The following is a 21915-nucleotide window of genomic DNA, read 5'->3' as shown; positions in this document are numbered from 1 at the left end:
AGTGCTCTGAATTTTGTTTCTGTTTTTTTTTTCTTTCTGTTGTTTTTTTGCGCTTCTGATTCACTCAGCTGAGGTTGAACCTTGCTGTAAAAAGTGGTTAGACTTATGTGCAGAGGCTTCGTATCACAACTGTCTTCCCGTTGCTTTCCATAGACGTACACATATGCTGAATTTTGCTTCTGACTCCGGTCGGGTAAGTTGATTATATTGGCAAAGTGCTCTTATTGCTACTTTTTTAGTTTTTGCGCATTGACCCACTAATGACATCCGCTTTTGCTGTAACTTGCGACCCATATAAAATAATTTCTTGCTCACTGACAAGAGGAATGTTTATAATTTTATTGTTTACACAGATAAAAACATATTTGATATTCTTGACACTTTGTGTTATTCTTTGTGCTTTAATTAAATTAAGTCATGACGAACCGTTTGCCGCAATCATTGTTGTGCATTTCCCTCCTGCATTAAGCTGCAGTGCTACTTTACGTTTAAACTGTTGTCATGTTTTTTTATTTATTTGCTAGCTACCTTATTTGAACCCTGAATATACTCGGGTTCCCTTTTCATTTTTTGCATTAAATTGTCAGTTATCTTAGAATGCATTATTTGTTTGTTATTAAAACAACGTTGTGCATTGTTTCTATCACGTTGGTATATCATACGAGCTTCGTTATGACAAAAAGAGTAACCTTAGTGCAGTATTTTTTGATATGGTTTACCACCCTTGGATGATACTTTTTTGCATGGCATACTCACATGGCGTTTTGGTTGGGTGCACGTCACTCTTAAATCTATATTTGGCGATGGGAGGTTCCCAGCAGCTCACAGTTAACGCTATGCGAGGCTCTGGGTGGGTGTAGTCGACCAGCACTGGGGCCCCTTTCTTTGCTTATGAATGGCAGAAGCTATTTACAGCAGATGCATAACAAACATCGCCCATTTTGCCACTTTTATTGTTTATCATGCAATTACATTGAGAACATTAAGACCAGCAACTAGCCCAGTGTGGCATGAAAATGACAAATGTGCTTTTTCCCAATACGTAGTCCAGTCTTGTGGACATCTGCGAGGTGATGATGGAGAGAAACAGGCATGACAGTGAGAAGTCCTGTTCTTCCACTCTGGAATACAATGACTTGGAGGCTGCAGAAGCTTTGGTGTGCATGAGCTCCTGGGTCCAAAGGACGCACAAGCCTCGCCCACTAACGCCCACCTCAGACTCTTGCGATTCTCTCCCGCTGCAGCCTGAACCCAACGAGTCCCCTAAAGACCTGGTCTCCCTCTCATCACTGGTGAGTGACTCTTTTTTTTTTTTTTTTCAAAAAAAAAGAAAGAAAATGGACTGCGTTGTAGTTTCTAGTGAGCATTATAAATAACATTTCCAAAACGGCTTGGGGATGCTGCTGAAGCAAAATCTGTTATGGCCTAAATCATATTGAAAGAGCTGTTGTGTTGTTAAAGGTGGGAATACACTACATGATGTTTAAAATTGAAACACTAGGCATCATACACATTAGGGATGTTTGCAGAGAAAAACTGGACATCAATATTTGTACTAAAATTGGCTCCGGATGGAGCTAAAAAGTGAGAGTCTGTGGCCATCACGCACTATTTGATTTTTTATGAAATTGGTCAACTCCGATTGGCCAAAATTGTGACTTTCGGCAACTAGTGTCAACTCGTCCGGGTTTAAAATTGGAAATGGTCCTCTCTGCAGAACACAACATCCAGTGGGCGAGGTTTAGATCCAGCGATCCAACGCCTCCCACCTTACATATCCCTAAATCTACCCATTTCCACCCCCTGAACCCTAAACCCACACATCTCCACCCCTAAACCTACCCATCTCCACCCCCTGGATATGAATCCAACCTGGATCTTGTGTTCTGCAGTGAGGGGCTACTGTAAAATTGGGCCAAAAATCTGGGTAGAAGTTGTGTAGTATACTCCAGCCTTAAAGGCAATTCCCAATGCTCAATGCAAATCTCTTTTCTCCAACAGTGCATGACTCCTCCCCATAGCCCGAGCTTCGCGGAAACTTCAGGCACAGCGGTTCTCAGTACCTCAGTGGCCTGCTCAGGTCTCAAACCGCATCCCAGACTATGTTCAGCCTTGACCAACAGGGCTGGCTGTCATGTCAGCTTGCATCCCAGCACCACAGTCCTGCTCAACCCAGCTCCGCCGACAGAACAGCCCTCACTTCGCAGGGCCACCAGCGTTATACGGCACACCGCCGACAGATCTGTAGACCACAACATTCCATCTCCAACCACAGGGCAGGAGAAGCCATGTTTCTCAGAAATCCCTCTACAGCACACAGATCCAGTTGCCAACCTCACAGCAGAACAGCAAACCTGCAGTAGCCCATGTCAAACTGCAGAAACTGAGAGAACTTCTCCGTCCCCCCACTCCACGGGCATTGCTATCCCAACATCACAGTCCGCCATTCCTCAGTCGCCCATATCCAGCCCGCCGGTGCTCTGTCAGGTGTTTCCTGTTAACGGGCAGACTGGAATCATCTCTGCATTTGTTCAGACTCCAGTTCAGATGCAGGCTTCAGGGTCGAAGCCCATTCTTCCACATTCTCAACCTCTTCTGGTGGGCTCGCCTGTGGCTCAGGGCACTGTGATGTTTGTTGTCCCGCAGTCTCAGGTATCCCAATCCTCTACCTGCCAGCAGAGCGTTGTTACGCTTGGGAACACGAAGCTCCTGCCCTTGGCACCTGCTCCAGTCTACGTTCCCTCGGGTCAGAGCGGCGGAGTGACACAATCTGACTTCTCACGCAGGCGGAACTACGTCTGCAACTTCCAAGGATGCAAGAAGACTTACTTCAAAAGTTCCCACTTGAAGGCTCATTTGAGAACCCATACAGGTTTGTATCCATTTGGTGGACAGTTTGTTTTTGTTCTCATAAGCATGTTTGTTGATCACCTTTTTTTTTTTCAATTCTCAGGTGAGAAGCCTTTCAGTTGCCATTGGGAGGGGTGTGACAAAAAATTCGCCCGTTCAGATGAACTCTCCAGGCATCGTCGGACACACACGGGTGAGAAGAAATTCGTCTGTCCTGTCTGCGATCGTCGGTTCATGCGAAGCGACCACCTGACCAAGCACGCACGACGTCATATGACAACGAAGAGGTCCACAGCGTGGCCTAACGAAGTTCGCGACGTGAACAAAATGGCCACTTCCCAAGCACCATCTTCCATGCCCCTTAGTGTGCTTCTTCCTGCCTCAAACTAGGTTGAGACTCAGACCACTCACCTCAGTCACCTCAGGACAATGTCCCACTGACCATTTAACAGGGGAAATACAAGAAAACCAAGGCTGCTACACATCCATGTACATAAAACAATGTGACATTGCACTGGATTTTTATTTTAATCATGGTTGTTTATAAGGATTTCTTGTTTACTTTTATATAAGTTATGTCTCCCAATATGTATGTACTCCCTTTGCCAAAGTCTTTGCATCAGTTCATCTGTTACTTACTCTTTACTGTTGTATAGTTGTATATAAATATCACTATCTATATGAATGTAATGTGTATTCAAATTTGCATTTATTGTTGATATATGAATAAATGTTATTGATGTTACTTCTGTTAATTGAACAGTATTCCTGTATGCGATACTACCTGCAATATTCCATATTATTTAATAATAAACATTTGTAGTAAGAATATAGAATTTGTTGTATTTGCTGATACTGAGACTAATTTATAAAAAAAGCCGCTTAGTCTTAAAAAACACTTAAGTAACGCATTAAATTTAGAAATTGCACAACAAATGAACATTATATGTAACAGCTTAACAAGTTTTACACGACGTGTAAAACGTAGAACGGAAAACAATAGGATCATTACATAGCCATGAACTGCTGTGACGACACAGTTACACAACACCAGCTCAACGTCAATTCTCAACATTGTCACCCCACAACACCCAGTAACAAACCTCGTCCAATCACGTCGCTCCGTTGTGGAGCGGTTAGGGGGCGCGACCAATCACAGAGGAAGACGAGTTGTAAATATGGCAACAGCAGCTTGACTGACAAGCCTGGGTCTCCGCCCATTTGCCTTACTGACCGATATTTCCAAACGAAAAAAGAACACAAAGAAAAAACAAAAGACACTGTTACAGCGCTTAAAGTTGACGTAAAATGCAGTTTTAACGATGATTCTAAACCAAAGTGAGAAGTATGCAAAATGGGAAAACTCGACTATGGCCTAATATTACGTGAACTGTCTTTTTTTCTTGTGAAGAGCTAGTTTTACGCTATATTTGGATTTGACCATTAGTTGTTTGTCATAAATACTGATAATAGCCTTTTAACAACTTTTCGCAAATGCAGACATTTTAAATGTCTTGCAAAAGGAAAATTATAATAAAGGTGAGTTGCGCCCCCTGCTGGTTACTGTATGGCATAACTGTTCGAGGATTTGTTTTATTTCCACCAAAGGGCTGATGATCGTACTATATGTAACGTTAACCCAGGACTACAAAACAAGTCATACGGGTCCATTTTAATCATCTGGAAGCCGAATAAATAAGCTTTCCATTTATGTAATGTTTGTTAGGATAGGATATTTGGCCGAGATACAACTATTTGAATCTGACTGTGAAAAATCTAAATATTAATAAAATCGCCTTTAACAATGTCCAAACGAAGTTCTTAGCAATGCATATTACTAAGCAAATTAAGTTTTGCAAAATATCTTAATGGAACATGATCTTTACTTAATATCCTAATGATTTTTGGCATAAAAGAAAAATCGATGATTTTGACCCATGCAATGTATTGTTGGCTATTGCTACAAATGTACCCGTGCTACTTAAGACTGGTTTTTTGGTTAAGGGTAACATAGTGATTTCACAGTAGCTAAAAATACTATATCTTTATTTTGGGTTGGAATATTTGCTCTATTTGTTTTATCATTCAGTCAAAAACACAGAACAAGCTATTATTTTAATAACTCAATAAATAATATCTGTAAGTAAAATACTAGACATATATGCAGCTTTTTTGTTAACACGAATGTTTTGCTTTATTACCACAATTTGATGAGTTACAAAACCAACATGTCACGTGTAATTATCGTCCTCCTGCCACTAGAGAGCATTATCTAAAAACATGCTGTATTTGATCCCAGGCAGTGACCTCTCTTTGTGGGTTTTTATTGTACTTTGTCGACTCCCGCGTCCTTGAAATGTTTTTGTTATAAAACAAAATCGGATTTTAATATTTTTGCTTTTTGCAAAATGCGTATTTAACACAGTTTGGGTTATTGTTTTTAATGTAGATCTTGCAATTAATCTCAAACTCGTAGGAAGGCGTTTTGCTTTGGTTGTGGTGAGCTGTAGGTTTAACAGCTGATCGTTTGTTGTGGTGTAATGCTTAATCGCCAATAAAATACATATACTTAGTCTCTTTATTTTTAGACACTAAAATAGCATGCTTTATAAATTAACGATACCCAACAACATGTTAGTGCTCGTGGACGAGAAAAACAAGAAGAAGAAAAACAAAACATTTTTCGCCACGTCAGGATGATTTTATGAAGGTAGTAAATTCAAAGATCACATGAATAGTTTTGTATAAACCATTAAAAATGAATATTTCAGTTTTTGGATGTATTCTGGGTGATAGGACTGATTGACGTTATGTATTTGTTATGATTGTTTACTCAAATCTGGCGCCAAACCATTGCTGCCTTTCGGGAGGGGGTTTGTTGTTGAAATAGGCTTAGATTTGTGGCTGCAAAGTTATAAAAAATGTTTTTGACCATGTGTTTCCCTTAAACAGCAGCGGAGATGTTGTTTTGCTTAAACAATATTTATTGTGTGCTGTTAAATCTTTATGTTACCGACAACTGCAGTCATTCTTGACTTGAGTTCATTACAAAAATTACCATGGTTTTATTATAGTAAACGTGTAGTAACCATGTTTTTCTTTTTTTTCTTTTTTTATCGCATTGATTGCCATTTGTATAAAGACAGTTTTACTACAAATACCATTGTTAAATTATGGTCAGTATAGCAAAACGATGTTGTTTTATAATTTGTGGTTACCCTGGTTCGACTAACGTTACAGTAATCATGATTTTTTTTTATTAGTAGTAAAACAAGTTTTTACTGGCGCTGTATGTCATTTTCATGAACCTTATGTTCAAATGGAATTACAAATGATGCCAACTCATTAAGATAAACGGTAAACAAATACTAATATTATATACTTTCTGTAAACGTTTTCTTGTGTGGGCTGTTAATTTGAACACATTTCGTACACTTTAGTATATTGTAAATTAAATACTTAGAGATAAAAATACATAGCTTTTGTTTTACATTCGCGCCTTTTTAACCTGTTTGTGCAACATTTTGCATCCCCCAACACGTTTGAATTTCCCGCTAGGCGTAGCTCTCGTGAGGTTTTGGAGAATTCTGATTGGTTCATCTGATGAAAAAAGTTAAAAGGACCAAACAAAGCGAGGAGGTTTGCCCTCTTCTATTGGCTGAGAATGAGCGCCAAAAATCGAATATATAAAAGAGCACCCGGCGTTCATCCTTCGTTTTCTTTCCTCCAGCTGGACTGTAGATCTTCAAGCTTATACTTTCCGTTTTATTTATTTGTAGCTGACTTTGTTTTAAAAGTTATTTCCTTTATTTGTTTTCAACATATCTTTATTTTCTCTTTTACCTGACACTCTAAGCTTTAACAATGTTGTCAACTCGCTCTCCACTGAAATCCAAGAATGAAAACGCCGTTTCTGCAAAAATGAATAAAATGTCCTTAGTGGACAAAGAAAATACGGTAAGTTTATCATCATGATTATTGTTTTTGTAGGTGTTATCATATTTAACGTGTAGTTATTTCTAAAACGTGTAGTGAGATGCTTTAAATCTTTTCTGTTTAGATCAGTACCCCTATATTCTGATAGAAACGTTAAATTTGATTGATTAAAAGGCAAATACTAAACAGTTAATCACGATGTAGATCCTAAATGAGTGATTTGTTTTTGTCCTCAGCCACCTAGTCTGAACTCCACCAGAATCCTGGCGTCCAAAACGGCGCGCAAAATATTTGATGATTCAGAGGTAAGTTCACTTAAACTGCATTCCTGCAAAATTCTTCAGCATTTACAACATCAGTGCATGTAAAATGCATGGTATTTTAAATGATTAGTTATTTTCTGAGTGATGTCTTCAAAGTGATAGAAGAAATTTGACGGAGTCAGAGCGCGCCAAGTTAGGCTAGTCCATCCAAACCATCCTGGCTTTTAATAAGAACAATAGCTCGTAAAGCAAATTTTAGTGAAGTACCTGATATGTGGTCAGTTACAATTCGAGTTATTTTGTGTTTTGAGACCCTTAATTTATTAGGTATTGTCTTGTTTTGGCGGGTCAGGAGCTTGAGGCGGTTTAATGTTGTGTAAACGACGCAGAATTTAAGTGAAAGCAAGCATGTAAATATGAAAATGCTCTCATTCTGCATGACAATGTTTATGTGACCACATTATTTTCTTGCAAATTTTTTGTGGTTAAAAAAAAAAGAGCACTCTTGTTTTACCGGCAAACTAGACCGGAAGTAGTAGTATCACTTGGAGAGATGAATGAAACGGAAACCTTCTATGGACCCACACTTATAAAAGCCACGAAGGGAAACAAATGTTTGGATTCAGTAATATGAAAATGGTTAAGGCAACAAACCCTGGCAAAACTAGCTTTCAGGCATATTGGTCAAATGGTAAATATTTAAGCGTTTTTAATGCGGCATAGTTGAGAACTTATGTAAAATAAGTGCATTGAGACATTTTGGTTTTCAAATCTTTAAAATGTGACGCTTGACTGGCAAATCATTAAGAATTTTGTGCATAGTTTTTATCCTTAATGGCAATAGTTGTGTTGGGATGATTTTGTGCTCCTCCCATTCACACTGGTTGTGGATTAGTTTGGTATATTTGTTGCTGAATCTAAAATTTTACTCTTTTGCTTTAAAGGAGCAGACAAAAGCTAGGAAAGTGGCTGTGGAGGAGGAGCCCCTTCTGAAGGAGAACCCCCACCGCTTTGTCATTTTCCCAATTCAGTACCATGACATCTGGCAGATGTACAAGAAGGCAGAGGCCTCTTTCTGGACCGCAGAAGAGGTAAGCATCAATATTTTGTACCACAGATGAAATTAAGTTTGTCCCATATCCTTATGGGTCCTAAATATGGCACCAAACACAACCTTAAATGGATGGTTGCCCCAGAAATGAACAGTCAATTACTCACCCTCATGTCGTTCCAAACCCATAAGACCTTTGTTTATCTTTGGAACACAAATTAGGAGCTCTCTGACCCTACATAGACAGCAAGGGTCCTGCCATGCTCAAGATTTAGGAAGGTATCAAGAACATTCAACCTTTAATTTTATGAAGCTACAAGAATAATTTTTGTTGCACAAAGAAAACAAAAATACTGATTATTTATTCTTTTTTTTTTTTTTTTTTTTTTTTTTTTGCCTCCACATCACCCTAGTGCCATTTTGGAGAGTACGATGATGCATATGCATTCTACGTCAAAAAGCACCACATGCGTGTCTTATGTCCAAATCAAAGAACGCACATGTGCCGTGGTACTCTCCAAAATGGTGCTAGGGTGGTGTGGAGGAGAAATTGTTGAATAAAATTTATTTGTTCTTGCACACACAATGTTTTTGTAGCTTCATTAAATTACGGTTGAACCACTGATGTCACATGGACCGTTTTGTCGATGTTCTTTGTACCTTACTAGGCTTTGAACATGGTAGTTGCGTTGCAGGTCAGAAAGGTCTCGTATTTCATCAAAAATCTTAATGTGTGTTCTGAAGATGAACGAAGGTCTTACAGTTTTGGAACGATGTGAGGGTGAGTAATGATACAATTCTTAATATTTGGGTGAACTAACCCATTTATAGCTGCTGCTACCATTTGGTTTTTAGATTGCTTCACGTCTAATGTTTTGCATTTAAATTTTCTCTAAGGTTGACCTGTCCAAAGATCTTCAGCACTGGGAGTCCTTGAAAGATGAGGAGAGATATTTCATCTCTCATGTCTTGGCGTTCTTTGCTGCGAGTGATGGCATTGTCAATGAGAACTTGGTGAGTGCAGAGGCAAACTTGTGTGCAAAGTATGTAAAAAGCCGTTCGATCCCTAATCGCTTGTCTTCTGTGATTTTTCTCTAGGTGGAGCGATTTACACAGGAAGTCCAAGTGACTGAAGCCCGTTGCTTCTACGGTTTCCAGATTGCCATGGAAAACATCCACTCTGAAATGTACAGTCTGTTGATCGACACCTACATCAAAGATTCCAAAGAGAGGTGAGCTTTTGAGTTTGATGTTGGAGTTGTTTGGGGCAATGATGAGTGGCGCAGGGGTACGGACCTCAGCTGATAATGGGAGCTGAGTGTTGACTGCCCAAAATCAGTGGACATGTGGTTAGCTGGCTGTAGGGCGTCAGCACGAAACGATCGCCTTGACTGAGCTCCATAAACATGCTTGTTTAATGATCCGTGTATTCAGTGTTTAGCTGACTAATGAAGTGTCTTTTTTTTTTTTTTTTTTTTTTTTTTTTTTTTTTTTTTGTCTTGTAGAGAATATCTTTTCAATGCCATTGAGACGATGCCTTGCGTAAAGAAGAAGGCTGACTGGGCACTCAACTGGATTGGAGACAAAAATGCACAATATGGTATGTTGTATTTTGAAAGCCTGTTTCTGCCACTGAATAATAAATAAATAAATAAATAAATAAATAAATAAAAACTCACAATTCTGAGGACATAAGGTTTATATGTGTGTCAGGTTTGTTTTGTTTTGTTTTTTTGTTTTTTTTAATGTATAAATTCAGTGGAGTGAACTGGCTTTTATATATTATAGTTGCTTATTTTATTTTAAATGGCTTGAGCTAATTGAAGTCTTTGTATTCAGGTGAGAGAGTGGTGGCTTTTGCTGCTGTGGAAGGAATCTTCTTCTCCGGGTCTTTTGCATCTATTTTCTGGCTAAAGAAGAGAGGACTGATGCCTGGACTCACATTCTCAAATGAGCTTATCAGCAGAGATGAGGTAACCATTTTGAGACTCGCCCAAACAAGGGTACAAATGCATTTGGGAGTGTAGTGTGAAAGTTAAAGATGTGGTCTTAATGTTTATTCTCATTATCCTTACAGGGTCTTCATTGTGACTTCGCCTGCCTCATGTTCAAGCACTTGATCAACAAACCTTCAGAAGCAACCGTAAAGAAAATCATCATGAATGCAGTTGAAATAGAACAGGTTTGTGTTTTAATAACTGCATATGTGTATATATTTGTTTGTTAGTAGAAGCTATACTGTAACTTCAGCATTGGCAAAAAATCTAATTTGTCTTAACTTCTTAGGAATTCCTGACTGATGCTCTGCCAGTTAAGCTTATCGGCATGAATTGTGACTTGATGAAGCAATACATTGAGTTTGTGGCTGACAGACTTCTGCTGGAGCTGGGATTTGACAAGGTATGTTTATTTGGTGCCTTTTTTGTAGTTTTACATCTCTGCTCATGGTGGCAGTATAGTCTTTACCAACCTCGGATCAGTAGCCTTATGTGCCTGTTTCAACTGGTGTGTTAACTAATTTACCTTAATTGCCTTCTAGATCTATAGAGTGGAAAATCCTTTTGACTTCATGGAGAACATTTCCTTAGAGGGCAAGACCAACTTCTTTGAGAAGCGAGTCGGCGAGTACCAGCGAATGGGAGTCATGTCCGGACCCACAGATAACACTTTCAGACTGGATGCTGATTTTTAAAGACTCAATCTGGGTGCCTGAATGGACACTTTAAAAGCTATGAACTCTTTGGACTCTGAGGGGTTTCAACATCCCTAATGTCCACAGCTTGTGGATCTTTTTTTCTTTAACTTTTGTTTTAATGATTAATACTAAAGTGACTTTTTATTTTTGTTGTTTTAAATAATAATAAAAAGAAACCATCTACTTGCGGCTTTTCTATTTGTTTTGCGTTTTGGGCATGGTGAAGACCAGGAGTAGTTATACACTTGTCTGAAGCTCTAGAGTTTTGGTCACACACCTCATTTTATTGTGGCATGCATCTATTTAATGCAAACAGGTTATTTTTAATAAAGTAGTCTTAAATAATTGGTGCTGAAGTTCAGCTGTTAACAGGGGGTAATTTGGTAAGACAAAAGTATTTTTCAACAGCTGCATATGACCATGTAAGTGTACATATAGTGCAGATCAACTTCCAGAAAACAAAATATAACGCATGAAGTTATGCCTCCTGGCCGCTTTTGTTAAATTCTTTCAGCTGCTGTAAACTTTATAGCTTCTTCCTGAATTGGAGCAGGCTTACTGACTGCAACCACAGTCTTGTTTAAAATGTCCCTCTCTGTTTTCACTGAGGTAGGTTAGAGAATCAAGAAATTCACTGATGGCTGGTTTTCATAGCAATAGTTAACTGATGTTAAAATTGTTTAATACAATGAGCTGACAGTTACCAGCCAGTATTCACATTGCAAATTTTTCAATTTCATATGGAAGTGCAGACGTTTTCGAGTTTAATCAAAAAATGTTTTATACACTGAGTGGATTAAATGGTTTTCTCCATGCACACCTGTAATGAACAACATTGCTGACATGGAAACTTCTAAAGCACTCCATATATTTATAGTAGTCATTATCTAGGACACTCCTGGCATGAGCTGGTGACCGGTCGTTCTCCTCTAAGTGCTTTCCGGACGTTGCAAAACAATTTCTGCATGGGACAGCATGAGCTTTAAGTCATAGAAACACCCCTTGGAAAAGAGTTAACATTGTCTTAACAGCTTTCAAATAGCCAAATTGCTCAAAACATTTATGTGTGTTTTGTATCCACTAAGACAAGTATTACTTCCTCGTGAATTTCTATTTTGGAGTGTGATCCAACTGTCACTGACTTGTCAGTTGATTGGCGCTGCTGTAAAAACAATGAATAGTCACGAACATCTGAGTCTTTCTGTCAAAGCAGATATGAGTGTCTGAATGTGAACTGATTGGCTCTGGGGCATATACATTACTGTGAGGATCATTTATATGGTGTTTTCTCATTAGCGCACCTGTCAGCGGTCAATTCTAAAGAGTCCTTTGGAACAACAGCTGCTTTAGTCAACACATTGACACACTGTAGATCTTGTTATCAGACTTCTCACAGAAACAGATCAGTGTTACAACAGGTAGTATAAGCCACACTGGTATATAGACACAAATACACCAAAGTGATGCAAATGCTTTCCCTGTCTTGAGTTTGTTTCTCACAAAAACACTTCACCTGTCTTCTTTGTCTTATATATATATATTATATTTTTTTGTCTTCTATAAATATTTTAGTTTTTTTCTTTGGCAAATTTGGTTACCGTTACTACTACTACTTATGGTCTCAGTATTAACTATAATGCATATTACTAGCATATTGACTGTTTTTCTTTTCCGTAAGAGCAGGCACGGTCATTTGTAAATCTGTCTCATCCGCATCCAGCTTTTAGCTGTACAAAACAGCTTGTTTTGCTGCTTAATAATGCAAATTGGTGTGTCTTACTATATTATTTTAATGTATTGGCTTAATTATGAACACACTGGTTTGTAGTGCAAACAGTTTTACCGTTTACTCCACATTGTTACTCTCGTTATTATTCTACTAAACCTGGTGGATACTGTAAAGCACATATTAATGCCCTATTTTGCAAGACCATATTCTAGATCCCTAACCCTACCCAATACCTAAATTTAACAACTACCTTCATAACTATTAATAAGCAGCAAATTAGGAGTTTATTTTAACAAAAGTTGTAGTTAAAAGTTAGTTAATAGTGAGAATTGGACCTTAAAATAAAGTGTGAGCTTATTTATTTTTTATTGTTATTTTAGTTAGTTTTTATATACTATTATTGTATTTATTTATTAGTAATTATACATTTCTTGAATTTGAATATATATATATATATATATATATATATATATATATATATATATATATATATATATATATAGTATTTTCAGTTGTAATTTTTTTTTTTTATTTGAGTCATTTTGTTATGTGCTTCTGTCATTTGTTTTGGTTTTGTCATGTTTTTGTCATGCTTTTTGAAATAATTCTTTGAATATTCTTATTTAACTTTGTTTAATTTACACTACCAGTCAAAAGTTTTTGAACAGTAAGATTTTTAATGTTTTTAAGAATTATCTTATGCTTACCAAGCCTGCATTTATTTGATAAAAACAAAACAAAACAAAACAAACAAAAAAAAAAAAAACAAAAAAAAAAACAGCAAAAGCAGTAATATTGTGAAATATTTTTACTATTTAAAATAACTGCTTTCTATTTGAATACATTTTAAAAAATGTAATTTATTCTTGTGATCAAAACTAAATTTTCAGCATGATTACTCCAGTCTTCAGTGTCACATGATCCTTTAAAAATCATTCTAATATGCTGATTTGCTGCTCAAGAAACATTATTTTTATTATTATTATCATCATCAATATTTAAAACAATTGAGAACTTTTTTTCAGGATCCTTTGATGAATAGAAAGATCCAAAGATCAGCATTTATCTGAAATAAAAAGCTTTTGTAACATTATACACTATACCATTCAAAAATCTGGATTTTTTTTTCTTTGAGAAAGAAATTATAAAAATTCATACTTTTATGTAGGAGGATACTTTCGGATGCTTTAAACTGATCAAAAGTAATGATAATTTATAACGTTACAAACGATTTCTATTTCAGATAAATGCTGTTCTTCTGAACTTTATATTCATAAAAGATAAAATAGATAAAAAATAAATGTTTTTTTGAGCAGCAAATCAGAATATTAGAATGATCTCTGAAGGATCATATGACTGGAGTAATGATGCTAAAAATTCAGCTTTAAAGTCACAGAAATAAATTACATTTTAAAATACAATCAAATAAAAAAACAGTGATTTTAAATAGTAAAAATATTTCAGAATTGTACTGTTTTTGCTGTACTTTGGATCAAATAAATGCAGGCTTGGTGAACAGAAGAGACTTCTTTAAAAAAAAAACATTAAAAATCGTATTGTTCAAAAACTTTTGACTGGAAGTAAAATGTAATAGTATTTCTATGTAAACTTATTTCAGTTTGTTTCTATTTAAAGTTTTTCATCTAATAAGTATATTTTATTTTATTTCAGATTTATTTTAATCAAGTTTTAGTTTTAGGAAACAATAATAATATTTGCTTACTGGCAAGAATTATTATTATTCTCTCTCTCTCTCTCTCTCTCTCTCTCTCTCCTAATAAATTCATTTTTTGTTGGTGTTATGGAAATAGCAGGACATTAACTCATCTTTTATGTACTCACATTTGACACAAAAAAGTGAATTCAACCTTAAATTGTGTGTCTCAGACACACAAGGCCCTGCAAACACTGTAGCCGCCATCAGCCCGCCAAATAATCCACATCCCTCTCTGGAATGGCCCAGCAGGGTCAAGCCACAAACAGGTTGATCAACAAACCATTGTTCCCAATATAATGAATGTTAAAAAGCATTTGGGCCCAACAGTTGCCACTGTCCAATTGGGGGTCTACTGGTAAGCGCAGCTGTCTGAAACAGCCAAATCCTGTGTCCCCTACATGCCCTTTTAAGGAGACAGGACCCTGTCAAAGTGCTTGTGTTGGTAGCTTGCTTTGTTTGACCACTCGGCCTCCCACACAGCAGCGCTAACAGACCACAACCCAATAAATATTACCACAGCAGAAATACAGCTGTTACTGTACATTAATAGCTTAATTGGAACACCCAAATTCCTTTCTTTATCTTTTATGAATGTCTCAAATGCACATTTTTCAGCGTTATTTCACCAGAAAGTAAAAGAACCGCAAAGAAACAATTAGCAACGGCCTAATTTTGGTAGACAACATCATCGGGGCTATAATAAGATGTTAGTATCGCTTAGTACATGAGGGTTCAAGGGAATCCGAGTGGATTGTGTTCTGTCTATCAAGCTAGCACGAAAAAGGCTAATAATAGCACATTAACAAAGAGACGTTAACTTTACGGTGCTCAGAAATGTTCCCACATAATCCAGCTTTGGCACAGCAAGCCGAAGGGTCTAGAAGAAACTCCAGAAATCTGATAACAAAAGGTTAGAAAATACTATCACACTGATATCACTGTCTTTTTCAGTCAGGCTTGAGCTTCAAGGAACACAAATAGAACATTATCGCCTGTAAGCCTGAAACAATACAAGATAACAAACACGCCAAAACAGGAGGCAACGCCACCTTTAACGCCAAATGTTCCTTCTGAGATGTTAAAAGAAGATGAATCAGTTATGAAATGCATGTTTTGACCTAAAGTACATGTGTACTTGCATTTTACAAAACCATATTCATCATAGCGCTGTTGTTTTCTCATAGTGTTGAGCGAAAGAGATAACGGGGGAGAAGGTGACAAATAAGGAGTTGGAGCCAAGCAAGCAGCCCCGAGGAGCAGCACTGATGTGTAGCCAGGAGCACCTGTCACTCAACATGACCCTAAAAGGACAGAGCTGGGCCAATCAGAGAACAGCAGTTGAGAGAAAGGACATGGGTCCTTCTTAACACCCCCACACCTCTCAGCTGTCTGGCATGTTGTGGGCCCGATCGCATACCAGGGCCCAGGCCATTTGACAAAGGTGGTGTTACTCAGGTCTGGCTCCTAAATGTGACCCCACACGTCTAGTGTTACATCCTCTGTCTTTCAAATGCCTGTGAAGTCAAATCATTTTTTGACATTGTTCTGGGTCAAAGGTCATGATGTGTGATTTCCTGACTTTCGTATTGGTGCAAATAGTTGCTGAATACTAAAACTAAAACGTTAAATAGCTAAAACCTTAAAATGAACATTTAAACATGTTGTTTGCCATTATACACACACAAATGTACAATCAGAAAGTCTTTTCCGTGTGCTATTGTCTTCTTATGCTTAAATAATTTTAATATTCTTTTCTATACAATTATTATTGTACAAGAAATGGTCAATATTAAAATATATATTATATTATTGTAATATATATTAATATATGTTTGAAAAAAATAAATAAAACACAAACAATTTAAAACCACCAAACAGTGTTAATTGTTTTTTTGTTTGTGTGTGTGTGTATTTTCAGTTGTCATTTAATTTTAAATATTTTTATTTGGCTTTGTTAATTTTAAACATTTATATGTAATAGTACTTCAATGTAAAATTGTTTTATTTGGGTTTGTTTCTTATTTTTATTTTTAATTTTTTTCATTTAATATGTATATTTTATTTAATTTCATTTTTATTTCAAGATTTAGTTTTAGGTAAGGACAACAATGGCAATCACAAACTCTTTTCCATGTGCTATTGTCTAATATTAATACCCCCCCCAGTTGTCATTTATTTCTAAATATTTTTATTTAGCTTTGTTAAATTTAAAAAATGATATGTATAATAGTAATTCAATTAAAAATTTTATTATATATATATAGTTTGTTTCTGTTTGTTAGTTTTATTTATAATTTAATATAATTATATATTTATAATTTTTATTTCAAGTTTTAGTTTTAGGTAACAACAAAAATGGCTTAATTAATATTAATATTCTTGTTGATACAATTATTACTGGACAAGAAATGGTCAATATTATAATATATTAAGATATATGTCTAAATTAAAACTAAAAAACTAAATTTTTAACTAAATTTTAATATTATATTTGTGTGTGTCATTTTTTTTAGTTTTTAATATTTCTTTTTAGCTTAATTTTCATTAGTATTATAGTCATTTTATTTATTTTATTTCTATGTATTATTTTGTAGTTATTTAGATTTTTTGATTTATTTTTTCATCTTTAAGTTTAAGCTTTCAACTAATATTTATATTTTGTTTTATTTCAGCTTTATTTTCAAGATAACAGAAATATTTTTTATAGTTTTAGTTTAATTTAACAACAGCAAAACTTTCAGTATTAAGCTTTCAGCATCACATTAATTTCGAAATTTGCTTAATATTAACAGTGTTATCAAATTATTAGTGTTTTTAAAGATTAAGTGCGTGTTAGATGATGGCAAAGGTCATCTAAATGTAAAAATGTACAACAAAATTTTCAACATCTGCCAACTATAAAATAGAAAACTCTAATGTTGTCTAATAACTGTTATCCTTACAAGAATGGTATGTAATATACTTTAATGTAATGTATATTGCATAAATGTAATTAATGTTTTTCTTTAGCCGCATACAAAGAAAACAATGCTGTTCTTTATGAATAAATCACATAAATCAACTATTTTATGTTTTTTCTCACACAAATAACAGAATATGACATGTTAAAAGAAATGGAAAACAATCAAAGACTTCTTTTGGCCTTCCATTTGGCTCTCAAATCATAACAAACAGATTTCCACTGCTAATTTTGCAAGCAAAGAGGATCTGTCACCTCTTTAAGAAACATCTGTCCATTATGGTAATCAAGTCAGAGACCACCGAGTACAGGATATCCTGGCTATAGGCCATTTTCTAGCATCTCTTATTTGGTCTTGTGTGAACTCCTGAGCCCGCCCCTGAACCCCAGCCCCCCCAACCACTAGCATATTTAAGAGGCATCCTTCTCACATGCCCTTCATCCCAGCAGAAACCCCAGTCTTGTGCTACAACTTGGTGAGTGCTTGCTACTACCTTTATCTCTATGGACTACTTCAGGAAAGACAGAGACAGAGATTTGAACAGGAATAACCCAGCACTTCAACTCCTACATGGGAAGGAATATTAAACTCTGGAATAGTTGATGCAGATGGTGGACAATTGGCTGTACTTGTAGCTATAGCTAGAGAAATGTATGAAAACAGATGGTTGCCCATTGCTAACATAAAGAAATAATGCTGAAAGTGAGCAGTTGTAACTAGCTGTATTTGATTGACTAAAGGATTCATTGGGTTAGAATCCACATCTCATGGGTGGCTTGAAGATGCACTAATAGAGCGAGTCATCGACAGATGTAGTGAATTGACACATGCTACAGTTTCTAGACAGCTGAGGAGGCGACCCTTAGGTCCTGCTGTCATTTGTCATCAGACAACTGTGAAATAGCTACAGATAGGACACTCAGTCAGGGGCTTCCACTCGGAATGACAAGAGCTGATGCCTAAAATAGTTTGAAGGGGATCTGCTGTGCTGCTTTTTGGCCTTTGACCTTAACTGATGTTGTCTAAAACATTTTAGAGGATTGTAGAGTATGTTCTAAAAGGGTTATTTGTAATCATACACTCTTCCTAAACCGTTTTCTTTCTCCTAGGACCATCCTAAAAAAGACCAATCATGTGTGACGACGATGAGACTACCGCCCTCGTGTGCGACAACGGTTCTGGTTTGGTCAAGGCTGGATTCGCCGGTGATGATGCTCCCCGTGCTGTCTTTCCCTCTATTGTTGGCAGACCCCGTCACCAGGTGGGTCTCCAAAGCATGTAGTCAATGCCTGGTTCCTGCTAACATATAACATATTGGCCTTGGAAAATCATTGCAATGTATTATGCAAAATAACAGAACTACAGATGCTTGGTGATAACCCATGACTCTGTTCTGTTAGGGTGTGATGGTCGGTATGGGTCAGAAAGACAGCTACGTGGGAGATGAGGCTCAGAGCAAAAGAGGTATCCTTACTCTGAAATACCCCATCGAGCACGGCATCATCACCAACTGGGATGACATGGAAAAGGTAGAAAAGGAGTTCATTTGGCAGTTTTATTATTCGTTAAAAGGAATTCCTGTTAGTAAGCTACATCCAATGTTCGGATTCACTCCCTGCATTCATCTAATGATGTAATGGCATATTTAAACATTTTTAGATCTGGCATCACACCTTCTACAATGAACTCCGTGTGGCCCCTGAAGAGCATCCAACTCTGCTCACCGAGGCCCCTCTCAACCCTAAAGCCAACAGGGAGAAGATGACACAGGTAAGCTAATGCAGGGGTTTACAAACTTTTTATAAATGTGATGATCCTCTGGTGAGCAGGGTTGCCAGGTTTACGCAACAAAACCCACCCAATTGCTACTCAAAACTAGATACATGTTTGTTTTGGCAGGGTTCCCCTGGTAAAATTTGCATTCCAGGGGCTAAATATCACGTTAAACCGTGGCGACAGTGTTAAAGTAGCCCAATTACTTGGGAAAACCACAGGCGAGGGACCCTAGTGGCAGCATATAATTTCAAACTCATTTATACTGTAAAAAATGTAAATATTATAACTTTATAAATGTAAAATGACTATGTATTATTTCATTTTTATTAATTAATTTCTATGTATTATTCTGACAAGTTTTATTACATAATTTTCTCAGAAACCTTTTCACAGACACTCTAGCACCCCTTTGTGGCCCCTTAGACTTGGGTTTTAGAGTGTGTTTACCATTATTGGTGCCGAAACCAGTGTTATTTTAGTGTCATTTATATACCATCATGGTTTTTGTTAATATTTTGAATTCAAATTGTATATTTTCTGTTTTCATTTTCATTGTAGTTGTAATTTTGTGTGTTTTTGTCTTATTATTATTATTTATTTTGAATATGTCTATATACTTTTAAGTTTTACTTTAAATTTTAGTTTATTCAGCTTTAATTATTTTGGTACTTTAACTTTAAATTAATAAGAAAAAAATAAGTAATGTTGCATTGGTAACATTGCATTTTTAATAATTCATCTTTTTATATATTTATAGTTTTAAAGATAATCAGAGCTGGGTAGTAACTGATTACATGTAATCTGGAATCAGATTCCAAAAATGAAGTACTTGTAATTAGATTAAATCACAGTTTAAAATACTTGTAATCAGACTACAGTTGCTTTTTTATCGATTACATGATTACATATTATTAATTGAATTTTTTAATTCTCCCTAATTCCTCTTTTTCATCTTTTAAATGCTGCTTATATACATTCAGAAAGTCTTCAAGCTTTGTGGACATTCACACATATAAATTATGAACAATTATGTCACTCTGTAGGTTATTTTTAGAAGGCTTTTGTCTTTCAAACACATCAAAGTTCAAAACTTTTTTCCTCATCTGATCCCTTTTCACCTACTTGAAGTCGCCCTGATATATTAAAATTAATTTCTATTATTTTCTTAATCGTTGTATTTTTTTATCAATATTATCCTATCCTATTTCATAATCCTATCAAAATGAGCCTATTTAAAATAAATGTGATAAATGAGATTGGTCAAAAGTAATTTAAAAGTAGTTTGATTATACATATTACTAACTACAATTTTTGTCTTGTAATTTGGAATCAGTAGCAGATTAGAATTTGAAAGTAATCTATCCAGCTCTGATGATAATAACCCTGGCTGACACTAATATTTTTCTCCCTTTTCAGATCATGTTTGAGACCTTCAACGTCCCTGCTATGTATGTTGCCATTCAGGCTGTGCTCTCTCTGTACGCCTCTGGCCGTACCACCGGTCAGTGTCTATCAAATCACTAGAAGCAATACATAACATTATAGGTGTTAATTCTTATTTGAATCTGTTATACTTAGAAAGCAATACTTGACATGCCAATGCATTGTTTTACAGGTATCGTGCTGGACTCTGGTGATGGTGTGACCCACAATGTCCCCATCTATGAGGGTTACGCTCTTCCTCACGCCATCATGCGTCTGGATCTGGCCGGTCGTGATCTGACTGACTACCTGATGAAGATCCTGACCGAGCGTGGTTACTCTTTCGTGACTACTGGTGGGTGCTAGAGGAATAATACAAAATTTTGTTTAGAAATTAGCAAGTGCTCTCCTGGCCTCAAGAGGGGGCACTCTTGATACTTTTTTTCATAAACACAAAATAATTGAATTGTTTTTTTCTTTTCCATAGCTGAGCGTGAGATTGTCCGTGATATTAAGGAAAAGCTCTGCTACGTCGCTCTGGACTTTGAGAATGAAATGGCAACTGCTGCTTCTTCCTCCTCTTTGGAGAAGTCCTATGAGTTGCCCGACGGCCAGGTCATCACCATTGGAAACGAGCGTTTCCGCTGCCCCGAGACCCTCTTCCAGCCCTCTTTCATTGGTATGTTCACCTCATCACCTCATTCCATTACCTCATGTTGCTGTCTTTACAATTGCTCCCTTGCTAACATAGCTTGCAATCTTGCTCCTCACAGGTATGGAGTCTGCTGGCATCCATGAGACCGCCTACAACAGCATTATGAAGTGCGACATTGACATCCGCAAGGATCTGTATGCCAACAACGTCCTGTCTGGTGGTACCACCATGTACCCTGGTATCGCTGACCGTATGCAGAAGGAGATCACAGCCTTGGCTCCCAGCACAATGAAGATCAAGGTAAATATATGTTTGATTAAATAAGCTTGTTTCTTTTAAAACTCTATATTTTATAGTCTAACTACATTCATGTTCTCATGTTCGTCCTTTAGATCATTGCTCCCCCTGAACGCAAGTACTCCGTCTGGATTGGCGGTTCCATCCTGGCTTCCTTGTCCACCTTCCAGCAGATGTGGATCAGCAAGCAGGAGTATGATGAGGCAGGTCCCTCCATCGTCCACAGGAAGTGCTTCTAAACCTCAAATCTTCTTCAATACAATCCAACTAACCCTCCGTATGCATTTGTACTGTGCCTTGTGCTGTATATACATGTACTGTTGTAATAAAAGTTCTGATGTGTAACAGTATTTTTGTCTCGGATTGTGTTTTGTCTTTGAGTATTTGGTGAAGAAAATGCAACTTCTCAAAACTTTACACACAGGTAACGTGGAATATAGACCATAAACTAAAAGGCATACCCACCTTGTTTTTCAACATGGAAGTAAACCTATAGACGAGACTTCCAGTTCATTAGCTGCAACAGAGTGTTTTCACGATGCGTCATTAATTTGACCATATTGG

The 21915-nt window shown here is 36.6% G+C and overlaps 3 protein-coding genes and 1 non-coding gene across 5 annotated transcripts; all 4 read left to right on the top strand.

The window, feature by feature from the left end:
• The first annotated feature begins 16 nt into the window (after window positions 1-16).
• Window positions 17-3675, top strand: klf11a (Kruppel-like factor 11a). The gene is made up of 4 exons (XM_051139416.1): window positions 17-193; window positions 1047-1292; window positions 2002-2872; window positions 2954-3675. Exons 1-4 carry the CDS (start codon window positions 164-166, stop codon window positions 3238-3240), a joined length of 1434 nt encoding a protein of 477 aa, XP_050995373.1. The 5' UTR covers window positions 17-163; the 3' UTR covers window positions 3241-3675.
• Window positions 3676-5175: 1500 nt separating this feature from the next.
• Window positions 5176-10978, top strand: LOC127151804 (ribonucleoside-diphosphate reductase subunit M2). Of its 2 annotated transcripts, none has more exons than XM_051092128.1 (11): window positions 5176-5560; window positions 6707-6807; window positions 7023-7091; window positions 7994-8140; window positions 8998-9114; window positions 9199-9332; window positions 9606-9700; window positions 9940-10073; window positions 10178-10282; window positions 10387-10500; window positions 10640-10978. In XM_051092128.1, exons 2-11 carry the CDS (start codon window positions 6715-6717, stop codon window positions 10790-10792), a joined length of 1161 nt encoding a protein of 386 aa, XP_050948085.1. In that variant the 5' UTR covers window positions 5176-5560; window positions 6707-6714; the 3' UTR covers window positions 10793-10978. The 2 variants fall into 2 exon arrangements, with proteins under 2 accessions (XP_050948085.1, XP_050948086.1); XM_051092129.1 differs by lacking the exon at window positions 5176-5560 and adding an exon at window positions 6198-6207.
• LOC127151894 (small nucleolar RNA SNORD94) lies at window positions 9365-9500 on the top strand. Its single transcript, XR_007824994.1, has one exon. It is a non-coding gene; the product is annotated as a small nucleolar RNA SNORD94 (small nucleolar RNA).
• A 6614-nt stretch (window positions 10979-17592) lies between the features above and the next one.
• Window positions 17593-21701, top strand: actc1a (actin alpha cardiac muscle 1a). The gene is made up of 9 exons (XM_051138342.1): window positions 17593-17676; window positions 18311-18462; window positions 18602-18730; window positions 18861-18971; window positions 20394-20478; window positions 20593-20754; window positions 20887-21078; window positions 21173-21354; window positions 21447-21701. Exons 2-9 carry the CDS (start codon window positions 18334-18336, stop codon window positions 21588-21590), a joined length of 1134 nt encoding a protein of 377 aa, XP_050994299.1. The 5' UTR covers window positions 17593-17676; window positions 18311-18333; the 3' UTR covers window positions 21591-21701.
• Window positions 21702-21915: the final 214 nt, after the last annotated feature.

The sequence above is a fragment of the Labeo rohita genome, chromosome 20 (assembly GCF_022985175.1).
Source record: "Labeo rohita strain BAU-BD-2019 chromosome 20, IGBB_LRoh.1.0, whole genome shotgun sequence".
In the NCBI taxonomy this organism is placed as follows: Eukaryota; Metazoa; Chordata; class Actinopteri; order Cypriniformes; family Cyprinidae; genus Labeo; species Labeo rohita.
The sequence above is the reverse complement of the archived record's forward strand: the minus strand, read 5'-3'. Positions and strand labels throughout refer to the sequence as shown.

What these genes read in the sequence shown, in the direction of transcription:
- klf11a (XM_051139416.1), top strand. Translation starts at nt 164, where the DNA reads ATGCTGAATTTTGCTTCTGACTCCGGTCGG. An exon ending in TTGCTTCTGACTCCGGTCGG is followed by an intron (nt 194 to 1,046) that starts GTAAGTTGATTA and finishes CCCAATACGTAG; the next exon opens with TCCAGTCTTGTGGACATCTG. An exon ending in TCATTTGAGAACCCATACAG is followed by an intron (nt 2,873 to 2,953) that starts GTTTGTATCCAT and finishes TTCAATTCTCAG; the next exon opens with GTGAGAAGCCTTTCAGTTGC.
- LOC127151804 (XM_051092128.1), top strand. Translation starts at nt 6,715, where the DNA reads ATGTTGTCAACTCGCTCTCCACTGAAATCCAAGAATGAAAACGCCGTT. An exon ending in TAGTGGACAAAGAAAATACG is followed by an intron (nt 6,808 to 7,022) that starts GTAAGTTTATCA and finishes TTTTGTCCTCAG; the next exon opens with CCACCTAGTCTGAACTCCAC. An exon ending in AAATATTTGATGATTCAGAG is followed by an intron (nt 7,092 to 7,993) that starts GTAAGTTCACTT and finishes TTTGCTTTAAAG; the next exon opens with GAGCAGACAAAAGCTAGGAA.
- actc1a (XM_051138342.1), top strand. Translation starts at nt 18,334, where the DNA reads ATGTGTGACGACGATGAGACTACCGCCCTCGTGTGCGACAACGGTTCT. An exon ending in ACTGGGATGACATGGAAAAG is followed by an intron (nt 18,731 to 18,860) that starts GTAGAAAAGGAG and finishes AAACATTTTTAG; the next exon opens with ATCTGGCATCACACCTTCTA. An exon ending in ACAGGGAGAAGATGACACAG is followed by an intron (nt 18,972 to 20,393) that starts GTAAGCTAATGC and finishes CTCCCTTTTCAG; the next exon opens with ATCATGTTTGAGACCTTCAA.